The following is a 19,052-nucleotide window of genomic DNA, read 5'->3' as shown; positions in this document are numbered from 1 at the left end:
AGACAACATTTTCCCATTCTGAGTAGATTAAAAGATCTAGTATTCAAAATTGCTCAGAGTTATTTGTGTAGAGCAGTAGGTGAATCTTTTCTACTTATTCATACATCAGAAGGTAGAAGTCACTGGTAAAGTCACAGTTATTATCCTTAAGGTGGTCCTGAGTTGTCCATCTGAACTGCTGCAATGGATCGGCTGAAGATACTTTCACAGGGTCATTGTTCGGGGAACTCCAGGATTTGGAACCAATCACAGTGAAAGATTGGAAATGCATTTGTGTGTTTGGATGGAAGGGAACATCAATATGGTGATATTCCAGTATACCCCGAACCCTTGTCCTCTTTTGGTGATAATGGACATGAATTTGAGAGAACCGTAGTACATTTTGTAAATATACACTTCAAAGCCACTGTGTAGAGATGATGGAAAGAATTAATGTTTCAGGTGATAGACTATGATTGGTACCCCATCTATTTCACCCTTGGTGGTTTCGGTCTTGAGCATAATTGGAACTGCATTCATCGAGATCTACGGATTGATTCCAAACACATACCTGACGTGTCTTGTAGATAGTGGAAACATGTTTGGGCATCATAAAGCAAGTCACTCACTGCAGGATACCCAACTTCTAGCCTGCTATTGTAACAATGTTATTTATAGGACTTGCTGGTCTATTTGAGCTTCTGGTCAGTGGTGACTCCAAGATGTGTGGATGTAGAAGATGTGGTGATGCTAAGGCTATCTGTTGTCAGGGGCAGGTGGTTAGAATCTCTCCTTGCGGATTCTGATTGTTAGACATTTCTGTGGCGTGAGTGTTAATTGGAAGTTATCAGCCCAGGCCAAAACCTGTCCAGGTTTAGCTGTGTACAGGCAATGGCTGCTTCATTTGCTGAGGAATTGCAAATGAAATTGAACATTATGCAATAATTGGGCAGACTCGCTCCTAATCTTGCGATGGAAGGAGCACTATTGATGAAGCAGCTGAAGATGGAAGGAATCGGGATGCAGCTGGGGTGATTAAATTATAAGGACCAAAACCACCACCATTTTGTGCGAGGTATGACTCCTCCTATTGCAGTTTATACCCTTGGTGCCCATTAATGTTGATAGCTTTTGATATCTCTCCTGAATATCAAAATGTTACTTTTGTCTTGCTTTTGGAATTCAGCTGTTTGGTCCACTTGAGCAAAAGTTGTGATGAGGTCTGCAACCAAATGGCCCTAGTGTAGCCTATTCTGGGTTTTGGTAAGGAATTGATTGTGTCTCAGTATCCCTGGCTAGCACTGATGATGCCATCTATGACTTTGATAATAGAACGTAGGCTGAGTTTATGGTGTTCAGCTGAATTGGACAAGGGAAGCTTTGTGTGAGCAGGATGAACCTAGCTGATTTTAAGAGTATGGATCTTCAGTATTACAGTGGCATTATCTGGTCCTATTATCATAGTTCTGTCCAGTGTCCTCAGCCATTTCTTGTTCTTTCATGGGGTCAGTTGAAATGGCTGGTCCAGCTTACAAAATGGTGGATGTCCCAGAAGAAATCTAAAATAGACTATACACTAGTAGCTGAAGATGGTTGCCAATGGTTCTTAATTGCTCCTGTGTTGCGTCCTGGGTATCAATGTTTATGGCTCTGCCTCTTCCAGTTAGCTTTTTTAATTAGGCATCACCATTTATAATTAGATGCTTGGATCTAATCTGTTGGCAACTCCTTAAAATGCTTTAACTTCAATTGATTTCTTAATGCACTGATTTAATTTAATTGTGAACATAATGGACTGCCATAATCAAAATTAATATTAAATAAACTTTCACTTAAAGTCATAGGTATGTTATTCCAAATCCAATGCATGTAAATGTTACCAAATAAATTTTGACTTAAATGAATCTGGACAACACTTTCAACTTTGGAGGAGAAGAAATTTCTTCACCCAGAAGTTGATGAATATTTGAGATTTGTGGCCCATGGATACTGAGATGTTAAATACATCCCAGACTCGCATTGTAGATTTATGATGCTGAAGGGAAATGGGAATTGTGCTTGATAGCTGACCTGACAAGGTTGGCCGTGATCTTACTGAATAATGGAGTAAGCTGAAGGGTTAGGCTGACCAGTTCTTTCTAGTCTTCTGTTGAAAATGCAAACTGAAGTTGTTGATCGCTAACTGGGTGGTTTTGAAAGTGCTGTAACTTTTGTAAAAAGGGGATAACACCATAGCAGGAAGTCACATTGATAGATACAGATCAGTCATGCCAGTTTGTATCTAATTAGTGGTATCATAGTAGCACTGGAGCCGAGATTTCCCAATTGTTCAGCTGTTGCCTTCAGTCAGCTGACCATCTATTGCCATATTGAGCAGTAGATTTTCTGCTTGGCTGGTGAGTGCTGCCGCAGTCTAACATTGTATACAGATAGAAACTAACTTTTTTGACCTAATTATTTATGACAAGTGAAAATGGCTTCAGTTATGATTTAGTCATGTAAACGTAATAAAATACCAGATGTCAATTTTTTGTTAGTTTCGTAGAAAAAAGACAGCATGGAAGCAGACCCTTGACCCAATTTGTCCATAATCCCAAAAGTGCCTGCCTGTGCTAATTTCATTTGCTCATGTTTGGCCTATAACCCTCTAAACCTTTCCTATCTATGAACCTTTCTAAATGTCTTAAATATTGTAATTGTACCCACATGCATCGCTTACTTGGGCAGCTTGTTCCATTCACTATTTGCTGATTTAAAAAGAATCTGAAAGATGAATCCAAAAATTCATGAATAGGACAACACCTTTGCCAAAAAAAGTGCTTCATCTTTTCTGCTAAGACGTGTCTTTTCTACTTTGATTAGTAAGTAAAATTCGTTGTGCCTCATTACAAACGGACCACATATTTTCACAAAAAAGATGACACGAGTGATATAAAATGTTTATCCTTTGTATATCCCTTTAATTGTGCCATGAAGCCAACCTCTGCCATATTCAGAGATGAGTACAACCACAACGATTATTCTTCATTACTTTCATATCAGTGTATGCTGGCATAAGTTTCTTCTGCTGCAAGATGAAATGACAAACAAGTTTAAGTGTCATTTAATTACTAAAAAGGGTTAAAGTTATAGAATAAATATCATAGTTGCTGTAAACATTTTAAAGGCAATATGTTTTTATCAACAGTAACATGTGCAGTCTTTGTATCCATTTTCCAGTAACTCATAGTATTTATTTTAATGGTTTTCCATAAAACATTCTTGTGTCAACTTAATCTCTGTTTGGACATAACCAAATTATAATTTTAAAATGCCTTTCTTTAATTGGGATTTGTTAATAGCTAAGTACACCTCCAATTAAAAGATTTTGCCTTACAACAGAAGCCCTGAGAAGCCTAGCCCTACAAGCTTCCAAGAAAATATGAAAACTTGGAGACTGACTGCTAACTTGTTTGTTCATTAGTGAGGGATTGAATTCAAGAGCTACTGGGTAATGTTGCAGCTCTACAAAACTCTTGTCACATCATTATAGGAAGGATGTGGAAGTTTTAGAGAGAATGCAGAGGAGATTTACTTAGGATGCTGTTTGGATTAGAGAGCATGTTTTGTGAGGAAAAATTTGGAATTTTCATTTTTATTTTCCAAATTTTTCCAAATGCTAGGGATTTTCTCTTTGCAGCAAAAAAGGATGAGAGGTGACTTTGATAGAGGCATACACGATGATAAGAAGCATAGATAGAGTGGGCAGCCAGCACCTTTTTCCCCAGGGTGGAAATGGCTAGTATGAGAGGGCATCATTTTAGGGTAATTGGAGAAAAATATAGAAGGATGCCATAGATACTTTAGACACAGTGGTGGGTGTGTGGAGTGTGCTGTCTGGGATAGTGGAATAGCCAGATACATAAGGGACATTTAAGAGATTTGAATAGATGAAAGAAAAATGGAGAACTGTGTGAGAGCTAAGCGTTAGATTGATCTTGGAGTAGGTTAAAAGGTTGTTGTGGGTCAATAGAGCCTTCCTGTGCAATGCTTTTCTATGTTCATCCTCGAAGAAAGAATTTGATAACTCGAATCACTTGTGATAACAATTCTTAGTGCCATTTAAATGACTAGGTGACGGGTGCAGTCTTTTTTTTTGTTGCCTTTCACACAGAGTAGCAGCAAACACTTGATGGGCAGTAATAGAAACTTGTATTGTTGCTGTTGATGGGAGAGTTTACTGAAAACCAATCTTCTGCCTTTACTTGTGACAAAGGCGCTAACAATATAGAGCCCTTCAGATCTCCGGAAGATACCTTAAGACACTTTTACCCAATTTCTTCCAGCCTTTCGGTTTTCTAACAGTTCATTCAGTAAAGTAGTTAAATATGGCAGTATATTAAATCTCTTAGTAAATATACCTATTCATTAACTGTTTTGGTGTAATCAATGAATAACTGATGAGAAATAATTTTGCTATGATAACTAAATTAAGTGAATAGTTCCTTAAAATGAGAAGATTTTTTGAAAGAATAATTGTATATAAAGCAATCTGTTCTACAAATATAATTTTAAATATCTACTTTTTTGGCCTAAAGCTAAATTTTGAAATGTGAAAACATGATTATGTTCTATCTTAACATTTAGGCAACCAATATGATTAAGCAGACACATACTGCTCATAAAGACATTTTGCAAGAAAAAGAATCCCTGCTGCTGAAGATCAAACTCCTGGAACAGGATAAGGCAAGGCTTCAGCGTTATGAAGATGAACTAAGTAGAGTAAAGGCACTCCTTGAAGCTGAGTCCCGCATGAAGCAGCGACTTCAGGATGAAGTCGATATCATCAGAAGTGACATAAGCTACTGGAAGAATCAGGCGGAAGTGCAACATTTAGAAAAGGGCAAATCAAGTAGTGAGTTTGAGCGTTTGAAAGCTGAGCTAGATAGACTGCAAGCAGAACTGAGAACAACTGAAGAAAGATACAGGCGGAAGCTTGAGGATAGTGAAAGAGCGAAGAGGATGGAGCTGGAAGCACTCCAAGCCAAAACGAAATTAGAAATTGAAAAGCTCAGTCAGACACCGCCAACTTTCAACAAACAGACTCAAACAGGTGATATGGTTGTGGTTGATTCTGCAAAACTTCTGTTTGATGGAATCCGTAAAAAGGTTACAGCAACCCAGTTGTATGATTGCCAGCTAATTGATAAATCAACTTTAGATAAGCTGCTGAGGGGCGAAAGAACATTGATGGATGTTTCAAACGACATTAATGTGCATCTTCATGGGTTGGAGAGTATAGCTGGAGTCTATTCACCATCAAATGGAAAAAAACTGTCACTATCTGAAGCTGCAAAAGAGAATATCATTAGTCCTGATGAGGCTATATCACTTTTGGAAGCACAGGCAGCTACTGGATTCATCATTGATCCACAGAGAAACAAAAGGATGACTGTGGATGAAGCTGTTGCAACAGGCCTTGTGGATCATAAAGACAGAGACAAACTCCTGGTAGCAGAAAAGGCTGTAACTGGATTTAAAGACCCATTCACAGGAAAGGTTATCTCACTGTTTGAAGCAATGAAAAAAAATATCGTTGACAAGGTGACAGGCCTTCGCTTGTTACAGGCACAGATTGCAGCAGGTGGAATAGTTGATTCAGTTAACAGTGTGTATTTGCCAAAAGAGCTGGCATATAAACGTGGGCTGGTTGATGCAGAAATGTATCAAAGGCTTACATCTGCTTTTGACGAATCAAAAATCTTTGTTGATCCAACCACAGATTCCAAAGTTTCCTATCAGCAGCTGAAATTAAACTGCAGAACAGATCCTGGAACTGATTTATTACTTTTGCCTGTGCAAAGGTCAGAAATAGAATTACCAGGAATCAGAGCATCTGTTCCACTGCAGAATCTTGTAAATGCCCAGATTATAGATAAAAAAACAGTAGACCATCTTTCACATGGACTGCTCACAATAGATGATGTTGCTGCCCAGTACAAGGGCTACCTGCAAGGTGACAGTTGTATTGCAGGAGTGTTTGTTGAAGCCACACAGGAAACACTGCCAATCTATCAAGCCATGAGGAAGGGCTTGATTAGACAAGGCACGGCCCTTGAGCTACTAGAAGCCCAGGCAGCCACAGGTCATGTAATTGATCCAATTAATAACCAAAAGCTGACTGTTGAGGAAGCTGCTGCAAAGAAACTCATCGGTGTGGAGTTCAAAACGAAACTACTTTCAGCAGAAAGGGCTGTTACTGGTTACAAGGATCCTGAAACTGGGAAAACCATCTCGTTGTTTCAGGCAATGCAAAAAGACTTGATTGAACACAATCATGGTATTCGCTTACTTGAAGCCCAAATTGCCACTGGTGGAATTATTGATCCAATGCACAGCCATCGCTTGCCAGTTGATGTTGCTTACAAGCGTAATTACTTCAACAAAGAATTGAATGAAGTTCTAATTGATCCCAGTGATGACACTAAAGGCTTCTTTGATCCCAACACAGAAGAGAATTTGACCTATCTTCAATTAAAGGATCGGTGCATTACTGATAAAGTCACAGGACTTTGTTTATTGCCTCTAAAACAAAAGAAAAAGGAGCCTACAACTTCAAGATCATCTGCAGTAAGAAAGCGTAGAGTGGTCGTTGTGGATCCTGAAACAGAGCGAGAAATGTCAGTACGCGAGGCATATCATAAAGACCTGATAGATTATGAGACTTTCCTTGAACTTTCTGAACAGGAGGCAGAGTGGGAAGAGATAACAATTAAAGGATCAGATGGAAGTACCAAAACAGTGGTTGTTGACAGGAAAACTGGAAATCAGTATGACATTGAAGAGTCATTACAGAAAGGCATAATTGATAAGAAGAGTTTTGACGACTATCGGGCTGGAACTCTGACACTTTCACAGTTTGTGGATTTGTTTACTGATAAGGATAATCTTAGTGCATCTAAAGTGAGCAGTGTAATGAACAGTAGTCCAATTCCATCACCAGGTTTAAAACAGCCTTTTGATTCTTTGGAGGATTCTTCTCCCATTGCCGCCATCTTTGATGTTGAAACACTGGAAAAAATAACAATTTCTGAAGCCATGCGTCGCAATATTGTTGACACAATTACAGGGCAGAGGCTACTAGAAGCTCAGGCCTGTACAGGAGGTATAATAAATCCTGGAACTGGTCAGAAGCTATCCATTCAAGATGCTATATATCAACATATCATTGATGAAGAGATGGGAAAGCGGTTAAAGCCAGCCCAGAAAGCTTATGTCGGTTTTGACGATGTGAAGAACAAGAAAAGACTCTCTGCAGCAGAAGCGATGCAAGAGAATTGGCTGCCACATGAAGCTGGGCAACGTTTCCTCGAGTACCAGTGTGCTACAGGTGGACTTGTTGTGCCAAACTTTGCAGGGCGAATTACCATTGATGAAGCAGTAAGGAGAGGCTTGGTTAATGCCAAATCAGCTCAGAAACTGCAGGATAGCAGCAGTTACTCAAAATGTATGACGTGTCCCAAAACAAAATTGAAGATTTCATATAAGGAGGCAGTAGATCGTTCAATGGTTGAAGACAAGACAGGCCTACGGCTATTAGAAGCAACATCATTTTCTACCAAAGGAATTAATAGTGCATACAATGCAGGTGGTTTCTCTGGACCAAATTCCCGACCAGGTTCCCGCTCAGGTTCCCGTTCAAGCTCAAGAAGTGGGTCAAGACGAGGAAGTTTTGATGCCAGCTCTTCCATTTTAACTAGTAGTCATATAACCATTAAATCCTCCTCTATTACACATTAATCATTTGTTACTAATATCCAAGTGTGGTAGTTTTTGAAATGTGTGGAAGATCCAAATTTATATTCTTTTCAAATGCTTTCAAATATAGTTGATTCATACATTGGTGCCCTGTTAAGATCATTATCAAAATCAGAATCGGAATCACTTTATTGCCAGTATGTAAAATGTACCAGAATTGATCGTGGTTCGGTGTCAAGCACAAAACACAGGACAACAGACAACACCATTGAAACCAACAGTTTACCAGGACAGCAGTGCAAACAGTCATGAGCAATCAACAATTAGCAGAAACGTCAATAATCAAACTTGTGTAAATGTGAACATGAGCTCAATCATTCTCAACAGAAGGAGGAGAGCAGGAAGGACCATTTAACAGATGTTGTGCAGGAACAATTGGGATATTACACCTGAGTGAGTTTTGTTGAAAAGCTGGATAGCTCCAGGAAAGAAACTTCAGAGAAGACGTGTAGTCATGGTGATGATAGACTTGTAGCATTCTCCCTGTTGGCAAATTGGTGAAAAGGTAATTGCTGTAGCATGGATGGAGTCGGCAGTATTTTTTCAGCTCTTTTCTTCACTCTGGCCATGAACATGTCTGGTAGCTGACAGCCAATGATCTTCTCCAGTGAGTGGACCAATCACTGTAGCCTGGACTTGGAGAGGAGGAGGTGGTGGGAGACCAAACAGTGATGGAGATGGTCACAGCACTCTTAGTGATGAGAGTTAAAATTCATCAGGATATGCCTGGAGATTCTAAGTTTACCAAGCTGGCGTAGGAAGAACAATTGCCGCTGGGTGTACTTGTTCCACTTCAATGTATTGGTAATGGTAGTTCCCAAGAATTTGAATGACTCAACCACAAACACGGCCTGACCATTTATTTCCAAGGTGGGGGGTGGGGCTGGTAGGGAGTTGTCGCTGCAAGTTAATCCTCATTTCCACTGTCTTGATAGCACCAAGTTCCAAGTTGTTACGAGCACAACCTGCTGCAAGATGGGTCTACCTCTCTTTGATAGCAAGTCCCATCATTATTAGAGGTGAGACCAACTACAGTTGAGTCATGTACAAACTGTAGAATTTTCATGGATTTGTGGAGGTACAGTTTATGCGAAATGTTAACCAGATGAATTGAATTGAATAACCAAATCCAAAGGTTACTGATATAATGAGAAATTCAACGTGTAACCCTTTCCAGAAGAGACTGCTTTTTCAGTTAATACTGTACAACAGTTTTAAAGTTGTAAAGGATTGTGCCAATAGAGTGAGATGTTAAATATGTCAATTCTTTGGAGGGTTTTTATTGTATAGAAATAATTGTGGTTTCAGTTTGTTTCACACTAAATTTTCTATAGATTAAAAACTAATTGATCTTAACTTGGCTCCATTGTAATTATGTAATCTTATACTTATGGGATATTTTAGCAGGTACAAAGGAAATTATACTTAGTTTTTCTAATGTTTTGATGAATATTCAGTACATAGCCAAAAAAATCTGTTAATAAAAAAATGTTTGTTTAAAGCTTGCTGAATGAAGTGTATGTATTTTTCTTTTCATATTCTTAGTATTGTGAATATTTAATGAAATACAATCATTTGATTATTAAAAAGTTGCATGTGCAGGCAAATACACATCAAATCTTACAAATGGAGACCGAGCAAGTAAAAAAAAGCTCAATTTCTTGAAATGTATACCAACTGAGATGAAGCGGCTTCTGTGTTGCTAAATGGGTAAATAGTTTGCCTACACTTAATTTTGAGTAGGCCATCATGTAGCTGAGCTAGATAATTATTTCAGAATTCAGTGCAGTAATTTTTTAAAAAAAAATGTAAACTTTACATAACTGAAATTTCCAGATGGTTACAGCTCCATGGAGAGTCAAAACAGATCATGTTCAAATTAATTTATTTATCACACGTACATCAAAACCTACAGTGAAATACATCATTTATGGTAAAACCCAACACACTCCAGGTGTTCGGGGGCAGCCCGCAATACTCAGCAGACCTTTTCCACACACGCTCTCCTTCAGTTCCAGGCCCCAAATCTTTGTTCATTGGGCTTTGACTACTGAACTTCTGATTGACCTTAGGGCTTTGAACTTTAGTATCAATCCCCGGACTAGCCGAGGACAGGACCTGGAACCCTGGGACTTGTCGGGCTTTGTGCTACCCTGTCCCTTTTGTTTGAACAGACATCCAATTTGGGAACTCGCTGACATTAGAGACTAGGAAAAGATCAAAAAGTGATACAGGACAAAAGGATTTGGGGTAGCATTGGGGAAAGACACAATCATTCTTCCCCTGGGGTAAGAATTTGGATAAAGGGAGATTTAGAAAATTAAAGTGAAAGCATAAGAATGAATGAGAATTAGTGATAGAGCATAGAATAAGATTGCAACAACAAACGGTCAATGAAATGGTTTTAAAAAAAGGTTCTATCAGATAAAAAAATAAAGCAAGCCTTAAGAAAGGACCATATTCAATTTGATAAATTTAGGTTTAAAAGTTGGGTTTCAAAGAGAGTTACATACTAGATAAGAAAGGCAAGCTGGCTAAAGCAGATTGCATATTAGGTTAAGGCTGAAGACTTATTTACACCATAAGGCATAGGAGCAGAACAAGGCTATTTGGTCCATCAAGTCTAATTTGCCATTGAATCATTCCTGATTTTCTTCAATCACATTTTCCTGCCTTCTCCCGATGATCCTTGGCCTCCCTCAAATGGAGAGGCTATCAATCTTTGCCTTAACTACACCCAATGACTTGGCCTTCATGACCCTCCATGGCAATGAATTCCACAGACTCACTACCCTCTGGCTGAAGAAATTTTTACTCATCTCAGTTTTAAAAGCACATTCCTTTATTCTGAGATTCTGCCCTTGGATCCTACGCTCTTCTATTAATGGAAACCTATTTAAAGATGTATTTCAAAATTTCCAACAAAGATGTCCATTATAGAGAAATAAAGAGAATGGGATATCATTCATGGCTTAATAAAGAATGGAATTAGCCTGAAATTAAAATATATGTTAATTTGCAAAGATTGCTAGTATATCTAAACATTGGAAATATTTTAGAAACCAACAAAGAATGGCTTAAAATATGAAGAGTGTAAATGGAACATAAAAATAATGAGGAATGTAAAACATTGTGATAGGTTTTACAGGCATGTGAAAAAGAAGAGTTCTTCAGAAGCTGAAATGAACAATAATAAGGTGGAAAATGAAATACAGAAACATTTAACATGCTTGGTGGACTTCCAGCCTTCTGTTTATATTCTGTTCCAGGTAGAGTATTGTGTGCAATGCCAGCTGGCACAGAATATGAAGACTGGAGATACTTTATTCGCCTGCGTTCCAATTATGAGGAGATAGTGGACAGGTTGGGTTTGGTTTCTTTGGAGTAGAGGAGGTTGTGAGAAGAGCGCTTGATAGAAGTAGCTTAGATAGTTAGAAAGCTGTCTTCCCTGCTCTCCCCATAATGGAGTCATCTAAAACTAGAGGGCATGGATTTAAGGTGAGCACTTTCTTAGAATCTATTGAAATTTCTATTTCACCCAGAGATTGGTTGCAATCTGGAACTCAACCTGGAGCCAAGTTGTCTCCCAGTATTTAAGAAGTATCTGGATTAACCTGTGAATTATCAAGGCATTGAAGGCTATAGATCAAATGCAGAGTTATAGGACATGAAACCATGCTGAGTAAGATATCTCCCTGAGCTAGTTGGCATTTGCCTGCATTTGGGCCATATCCCTCCACCTTTCCCAACCATGTGCCTAGGTGTGAGTAAAATTTTTTAGTAGAGATCGGTCTAGTGGCCTATTTCTGTTCAGTGTGATTCTGGAATAGACAGATTTTCTTCATTTAGTGCTGTCAGAGAACCAAATGCAGGTTTCTCAAAAATCTGCCAGCTTCATGGTCACCCTCACCATCGCTGGCTTGTAATTCCAGATTTTGTTCAGTCATTTAAATTCCTGAGGTGCCATGTCTGTGTAGGTTTTTATAAATAAAACAGTGGAGGCATTTTAAGTTTAAGGGAAACTGTAGCATCTAACTTTGTCAATCAAATGCAGGATGTAAAGCCTAGTAGAAACCTTCATGCCATCACGTCACCTAGTCAGACACAGCCCCTTAAAGTGAAACCCAGCTCAATGTAGGTGGTTGTGAACAATGCATATGTTTCCACCCCTTACCCTATCCTACACACTCACCCCCAGAATTCACCAAAACCAGCATTGATTCATAATCAAGTTCACAGATGACACCACGGTGATTGGCCTGATCAGAGGGGATGACGAGACGGCCTACAGGGACGAGGTCCAGCACCTGGCTGCGTGGTGTGCCGACAACAACCTGGCCCTTAACACCCAGAAGGCCGAGGAGATCATTGTGGACTTCAGGCATGCTAGGAGCCACAGTCATGTCCCCATCTACATCAACGGAGCTGTAGTGGAGCGTGTATCAAGCTTCAAATTCCTTGGTGTCCACATTTCCGAGGATCTCACCTGGTCCCTGAACTCCTCCATCCTGATCAAAAAGGCGCAACAGCTGTACCATTGAGAGCATACCACTGCATCTCAGTGTGGTATGGCAATTGTCCCATATCAGTCCGCAATGCACACCTTACGGGTGGTGAAAACTGCCCAGCGGATTATTGGTACCCAATTGCCCACCATTGAGAACATTTACCATAAATGCTGCCTGAGCAGGTCAAAAAGCATTATCAAGGATGCATCTCACCCTAACCATGGGCTTTTCACTCCCCTCCCATCCAGTAGGTGATACAGGAGCCTCCACTCCCGCACCAGCAGGCACAGGAAGAGCTTCTTCCCTGAGGCTGTGACCCTGCTGAACCTCACATCACAGCGCTAAGCAGTATTGCACCCATTTTGTACTGTCTCAGTACTTATATATTTGTGTGCTGTAGTACTTTTTATTTGCAGTATTTTGTAAATAACACTATTCTTTGCATTCCTGGTTAGATGCTAACTGCATTTCATTGGCTTTGTATCTGTACTTGGCACAATGACAATAAACATAGAAAATAGGTGCAGGAGTAGGCCATTCAGCCCTTTGAGCCTGCACCGCCATTCAGTATGATCATGGCTGATCATCCACAGTCAGTACCCTGTACCTGCTTTCTCTCCATACCCCCGATCCCTTTAGCCACAAGGGCCATATCTAACTTCCTCTTAAATATAGCCAATGAACCGGCCTCAACTGTTTCCTGTGGCAGAGAATTCCACAGATTCACCACTCTCTGTGTGAAGAAGTTTTTCCTCATCTCGGTCCTAAAAGGCTTCCTCTTTATCATTAAAACTGTGACCCCTTGTTCTGGACTTCCCCAACATTAGAAATAATCTTCCTGCATCTAGCCTGTCCAATTCCTTTAGAATTTTATATTTTTCAATAAGATCCCCCCTCAATCTTCTAAATTCCAGTGAGTATAAGCCTAGTCATTCCAGTCTTTCTTCATATGAAAGTCCTGCCATCCCAGGAATCAATCTGGTGAACCTTCTCTGTACTCCCTCTTTGGCAAGAATGTCTTTCCTCAGATTAAGGGACCAAAACTGCACACAATATTCTAGGTGCGGTCTCACCAAGGCCTTGTACAACTGCAGTAGAAACCTCCCTGCTCCTGTACTCAAATCCTTTTGCTATGAATGCCAAAGTACCATTTGCCTTTTTCACCACCTGCTGTACCTGCATGCCCACCTTCAATGACTGGTGTACAATGACACCCAGGTCTCGTTGCATCTCCCCTTTTCCTAATCGGCCACTGTTCAGATAATAATCTGTTTTCCTGTTCTTGCAACCAAAGTGGATAACCTCACATTTATCCACATTAAATTAAATTGCATCTGCCATAAATTTGCCCACTCACCTAACCTATCCAAGTCACCCTGCATCCTCTTAGCATCCTCCTCACAGCTAACACCGCCGCCCAGCTTCGTGGCATCCGCAAACTTGGAGATGCTGCATTTAATTCCCTTGTCTAAATCATTAATATATATTGTAAACAACTGGGGTCCCAGCACTGAGCCTTGCGGTACACCACTAGTCACTGCCTGCCATTCTGAAAAGGTCGCGTTTACTCCCACTCTTTGCTTCCTGTCTGCCAACCAATTCTCTATCCACATCAATACCATACCCCCTATACCGTGTGCTTTAAGTTTGCACACTAATCTCCTGTGTGGGACCTTGTCAAAAGCCTTTTGAAAATCTAAATATACCACCTCCACTTGCTCTCCCCTATCCACTCTACTAGTTACATCTTCAAAAAATTCTATAAGATTCGTCAGATATGATTTTCCTTTCACAAATCCATGCTGACTTTGTCTGATGATTTCACCTCTTTCCAAATCACATCTTTGATAACTGACTCTAGCATTTTCCCCACCACCGATGTCAGATTAACTGGTCTATAATTCCCCGGTTTCTCTCTCCCAGTTGAATCTAATCTAATCTAATTGTGACCCTGTCTGGAATACAGTCGAGATGCCCAGTTTGGTCCTATGTTCCGTGGGTGGAGGAAATGTAGAGGCCTCTGGCTCATCCAGAGGTGTGTTGACATGCTCATCGACAAGTCATGATGCCAAGGGCATGGTAGCGGAATTCTCCAAATCTTGGTGGGCCGGTTTAAGGTGATCTACCAAAATACATCCAGGTTTACCCATCTAATCTGTGATAAAAGTCTTTTCTCTGTTCCGAAGTACAGAACGGGCCATCATAAGGGGACCTAGGGGGATGTTGGTGTGCATCATGTTGGACGAAAACAAATGAGTTGTTCTCTTCCAGCCCAAGAGTGCTGTATGCCGTGTTGGGGGGTAGGAATATGTGCAAAGGAATTGAGTTTACTGAGGATGCGAACGCTGACCAGGTCGTCACGGTGTCAGGAATAAAATAAGATGGCATTTGTAATGGCTGCCCGTATACCAACTCAAACGCAGATGACTATAGGTCCTGTTTAGGAGCTGTTCTGAGCAGGACCCATGTGAAATGATTATGCCAACACTCATTCCCAAATCAGCCTGATGTGAATTGGGGATTGCGGTCGGAGAAAATAACAGATGGGTGCCAAACTGAGCAACCCAGGTGCTGAGAAATATCTGAGCTATGTCTGCGGCTGTCATTGATGCTAGAGGGATGACCTCTGACCCACCTGGTGGGATGGTCCACCATGGTAAGAAGGTGTGTGAAACCATGGCAGGGAGGAAAGAGGACCAATAAGGTCGACATTGACGTGGTCAAACCATCACTCAGGGACCTCAAAATGTTCCAGTGGTGCCAGAACATGAGTTAATTATTGCCCTCTGGCAGTCATCCAGGCTGCCATCCGATCACACATGTCCTTTCTAGGACCGTGCCACACAAACTTTAGTGCAACCCAGGTCTTTGGGCCCGGGTGTGAGAGGCCATGAATGGAGTTGGAAACAGTTGGCCTGCAGTTTGTGGGCACTGTGAGGCGAGGGCAGTCGTTTGAGACTTCGCACAAGACAGAAACACCAGTTTCCCCGAACTTAATGTAAGCCAACCACAGGCCCGCGACTACTGTTTGGTAAGCCTCTGGACCTCTGGGTCAGCAGCTTTGTCAGCTGCTATATATTTTGGCCATAGCGTGCACGAGGGGTTTGTGGTCAACGAACGCTGTGGAATGGCGAACCTCTAGAAAATGAAAATGGTGGACAGGCAGGTAGAGACCAAGAAGCTTGTGGTCAAATGTGCTATTCTTCCTTTCGGGGGGGATTGAGGCTTCAGCTGAAGAAGGTGAGCAGCTACAACATGCCTCTGACCAACTGTCCTTCATGCATAGCGCCTGCAGCAAAGTCTGAAGCGGCAGTAGTAATGGCTATAGGTGCATTGTGGAATGGGTGCGCCAGTAGGGTTGCATTGGAAAGAGCTCGTTTGGTATCATCAAATGCCCTGGTTGTGTCTGCTGACCAATCAAGCACATGATTAGAGACATTGCCTTTAAGGGTATTATACAAGGGGAGCCTAAGTTCAGCAGCTTGTGGAATGAGTTTTTTTTTAAAGTGTGGAATGGTGGGAAGTCCATAAAAGAGAGGGGTTTTGCACCTTCTGTGTGTAACGTGCTGTAAGGTGTCATTGCTAATGTAATGGCCTTTCTGTAATGTTTCACTGCTAATGTAATGGTTTCTCTGTAGCAGCAATGTTTGGGCGATGGCTAGAGTTAATGGGGGCTTTGGAATGTGTGCCAGACAATGAAAGACAGGTAGTTCTTTCTTATGGGTCTGAGAGAAGGGACTCTGCGGTCTTTAGTTCGGTGGAAGATGGAGAGAGAAGATCCCAGAATGGGAAAGTCATAGATTGCAGAACAGAGTGGATTTGGAATGGGGTTGGGAGTCGACGCCCGGGGAGAACAACAGATGGGAAAAACGTGAGCTCCAACGTTGCAAAATAGACTGTATCATGAGAATGGGCCATTTTGTTTTTGTTTCTTTACTAACCCTGTAGTCAAGTTAAGGATTATAAAGCTCAATCATTTAATTGCATATTGTGTCCTGTTTGTTATTTTGTGGTACTGACTTGTTACAGGGGAACACATCACGCAGCATCCACCCAAATGACATTTCTCAAGTTTGACCGGGCCGAAGGCTGTCTTCCCCTAGATTAAGCTGCTAGCCAAACCTGAGGGTTACATGCGGAGATGCATTGGCTGAGAAAGTCAATGATTGACAACCCAAACTGCATTTACCAGGATTAATAATAAACCCATGTTGGCTTAAGCACTTGAAAAGTGTGCAGAGATGTGAATCATGTTCCACTGGCAACAAGTATCTCACCCAGGTAAACAAAAAGAAAGTTTGTCTTTTAATACAGAGCAACACACACAAATTGCTGGAGGATCTGAACAGGGCAGGCAGGCAGCATCTATGGAAAAGAGTAAACAGTTGACATTTCAGCCCAAGAACTTTCATCTGGACTGATGCAGGGTCTCAACGTGAAACGTCGATTGTTTACTCTTTTTCATAGATGCTATCTGCTCTGCTGAGTTTCTTGGATTTCCAGCATCTGGAGATTTTCTCATCTTTTAATAGAGTCCATCATTTTTCAGCCCAAATGGCATGCACAGAAACTCAAAAAGGCCAGGTGGGGTTATCACAGCTGTTTTGGGAATGTCCTCTGAGCACACAGGCAACTGATGGTAGCCCCTAATTAGAAACATAGAAAACCTACAGCACAATACAGGCCCTTTGGCCCACAATGCTGTGCCAAACATGTACTTACTTTAGAAATTACCTACGGTTACCCATAGCCCTCTATTTTTCTAAGCTCCATGTACCTATCCAGGAGTCTCTTAAAAGACCCTATTGTATCTGCCACTACCACTGTTGCTGGCAGCCCATTCCACACACTCACCACTCTCTGCATAAAAAACTTATCCCTGACATCTCCTCTGTACCTACTTCCAAGGTGCTGTCTTGTGCTAGCCATTTCAGCCCTGGGAAAAAGCCTCTGACTATCCACACAATCAATGCCTCTCATCATCTTATACACCTCTATCAGGTCACCTCTCATCTCCATCACTCCAAGAAGAAAAGGCCAAGTTCACTCAACCTATTCTCATAATGCATGCTCCCCAATCCAGGCAACATCCTTGTAAATCTCTTCTGTACCCTTTCCACATCCTTCCTGTAGTGAGGTGACCAGAACTGAGCACAGTACTCCAAATGGTGTCTGACCAGGGTCCTATATAGCTGCAACATTACCTCTCAGCTCTTGAACTCAATCCCACGTTGATGAAGGCCAATGTACTGTATGCCTTCTTAACCACACAGTCAACCTGTGCAGCAGCTTTGCGTGTCCTATGGACTTGGACCCCAAGATCCCTCTGATCCTCCACACTGCCAAGAGTCTTAACGTTAATACTATATTCTGCCTTCATATTTGACCTTCCAAGATAAACCACCTCACACTTATCTGGGTTGAACTCCATTTGCCACTTCTCAGCCCAGTTTTGCATCCTATCGATGTCCCACTGTAACCTCTGACAGCCCTCCACACTATCCACAACACCCCCAACCTTTGTATCATCAGCAAATTTACTAACCCATCCCTCCACTTCCTCATCCAGGTCATTTATAAAACTCACAAAGAGAAGGGGTCCCAGAACAGATCCCTGAGGCACACCACTGGTCATCGGCCTCCATGCAGAATATGACCCACCTACAACTACTCTTTGCCTTGTGTGTGCAAGCCAGTTCTGAATCCACAAAGCAAGGTCCCCTTGGATCCCATGCCTCCTTTCTCAATAAGCTTTGCATGGGGTACCTTATCAAATGCTTTGCTGAAATCCCTTAACACTACATCTACTGCTCTACCTTCATTAATGTGTTTAGTCGCTTCCTCAAAAAAGTTCAATCGGGCAACTTAAAAAAAAAATTAACTTTTCAGCTAAAAGTGCTGAAAAGTCTTGAATGCGTGGGACCGGGTAACAATCAGGGGGTGGTGGCCTCATTAAGGTGTTGGTAATCGCCACATAGGCAGCAACCAGCATAGGGCTTAGGGACAATATGGAGGGGTGAAGCCCAGGGGCTATTTGATCTGCATTCATGTCAAGCCTTTCCATGCAGGCAAAGTCAGCCTTCACAATGGCCAGCTTTTCTAGGTCCAGTCTACGCGCATAGGCAGGGACTGGCTGATCAGGTGTAGAAATGTGTTGCTTGACACTCCCCACCCCCCCATGTTTTTTGACTGTAGTGGACTCAGTGAGGTTTGGGAAATCACCCAGCAGTCGAGTGAACCCACATGTGGTGGTCCACACGCTTGACAGAGTCATTGTGGGGAACCTACTGGGGGAGCAGAGTAACGACCCAAAGTCCTTGACATCCACAAGCCGGCAGTTCTTAAGATCAACTAATAGTCCATGGGCACACAGGAAATCTGCATCGAGCAGAGGTCTAGCTACTTTATCCAGGATGAAATCCCATGTGTAACATTGCCTACTGAAGCAGTGTCACCATCGTGTCCCGTAGGTCTGGATCCTGCTGCCTCCAGCTAGGTTTCATCTCTCTTTGCCTTCTGATCAATAGGCGATGCTGGCACCTGTGTCACATTATAAGCATAGCCCTGAAAGGGTGTCCGTAATGAACAGCAGATGACCCTGGCAGCTGGAACCCACAGTCTTCACAGACCTCTGATGTCCTGATGTGCTGGCACTGTCGAAGCTGGAAGAGGGTCAACACTTCCTGGTATTCGTACCAATGTGAGCGTGGTAAAAGCACAGACCTGGTGTCTGTTTCACAGTTGTGGTGTGCTTGGGTTGGAGGCCCT

At 41.7% G+C, this 19,052-nt stretch overlaps 1 protein-coding gene across 2 annotated transcripts in view; it reads left to right on the top strand.

Moving 5' to 3' along the window:
• LOC140730521 (desmoplakin-like) overlaps positions 1-9,281 on the top strand; it is a 65,052-nt gene extending 55,771 nt beyond the window's left edge. For both annotated transcript variants that reach the window (XM_073051086.1, XM_073051096.1), the window contains one exon: positions 4,606-9,281. In XM_073051086.1, the coding sequence (XP_072907187.1) occupies positions 4,606-7,758 (3,153 nt within the window). In that variant the 3' untranslated portion in view covers positions 7,759-9,281. The remainder of the gene's footprint in view (positions 1-4,605) is intronic.
• The last annotated feature ends 9,771 nt before the right edge of the window (positions 9,282-19,052 follow it).

The sequence above is a fragment of the Hemitrygon akajei genome, chromosome 1, assembly GCF_048418815.1.
Source record: "Hemitrygon akajei chromosome 1, sHemAka1.3, whole genome shotgun sequence".
Lineage (NCBI taxonomy): Eukaryota > Metazoa > Chordata > Chondrichthyes > Myliobatiformes > Dasyatidae > Hemitrygon > Hemitrygon akajei.
Note: the sequence above shows the minus strand (reverse complement) of the source record. Positions and strands in the feature narration are given on the sequence as shown.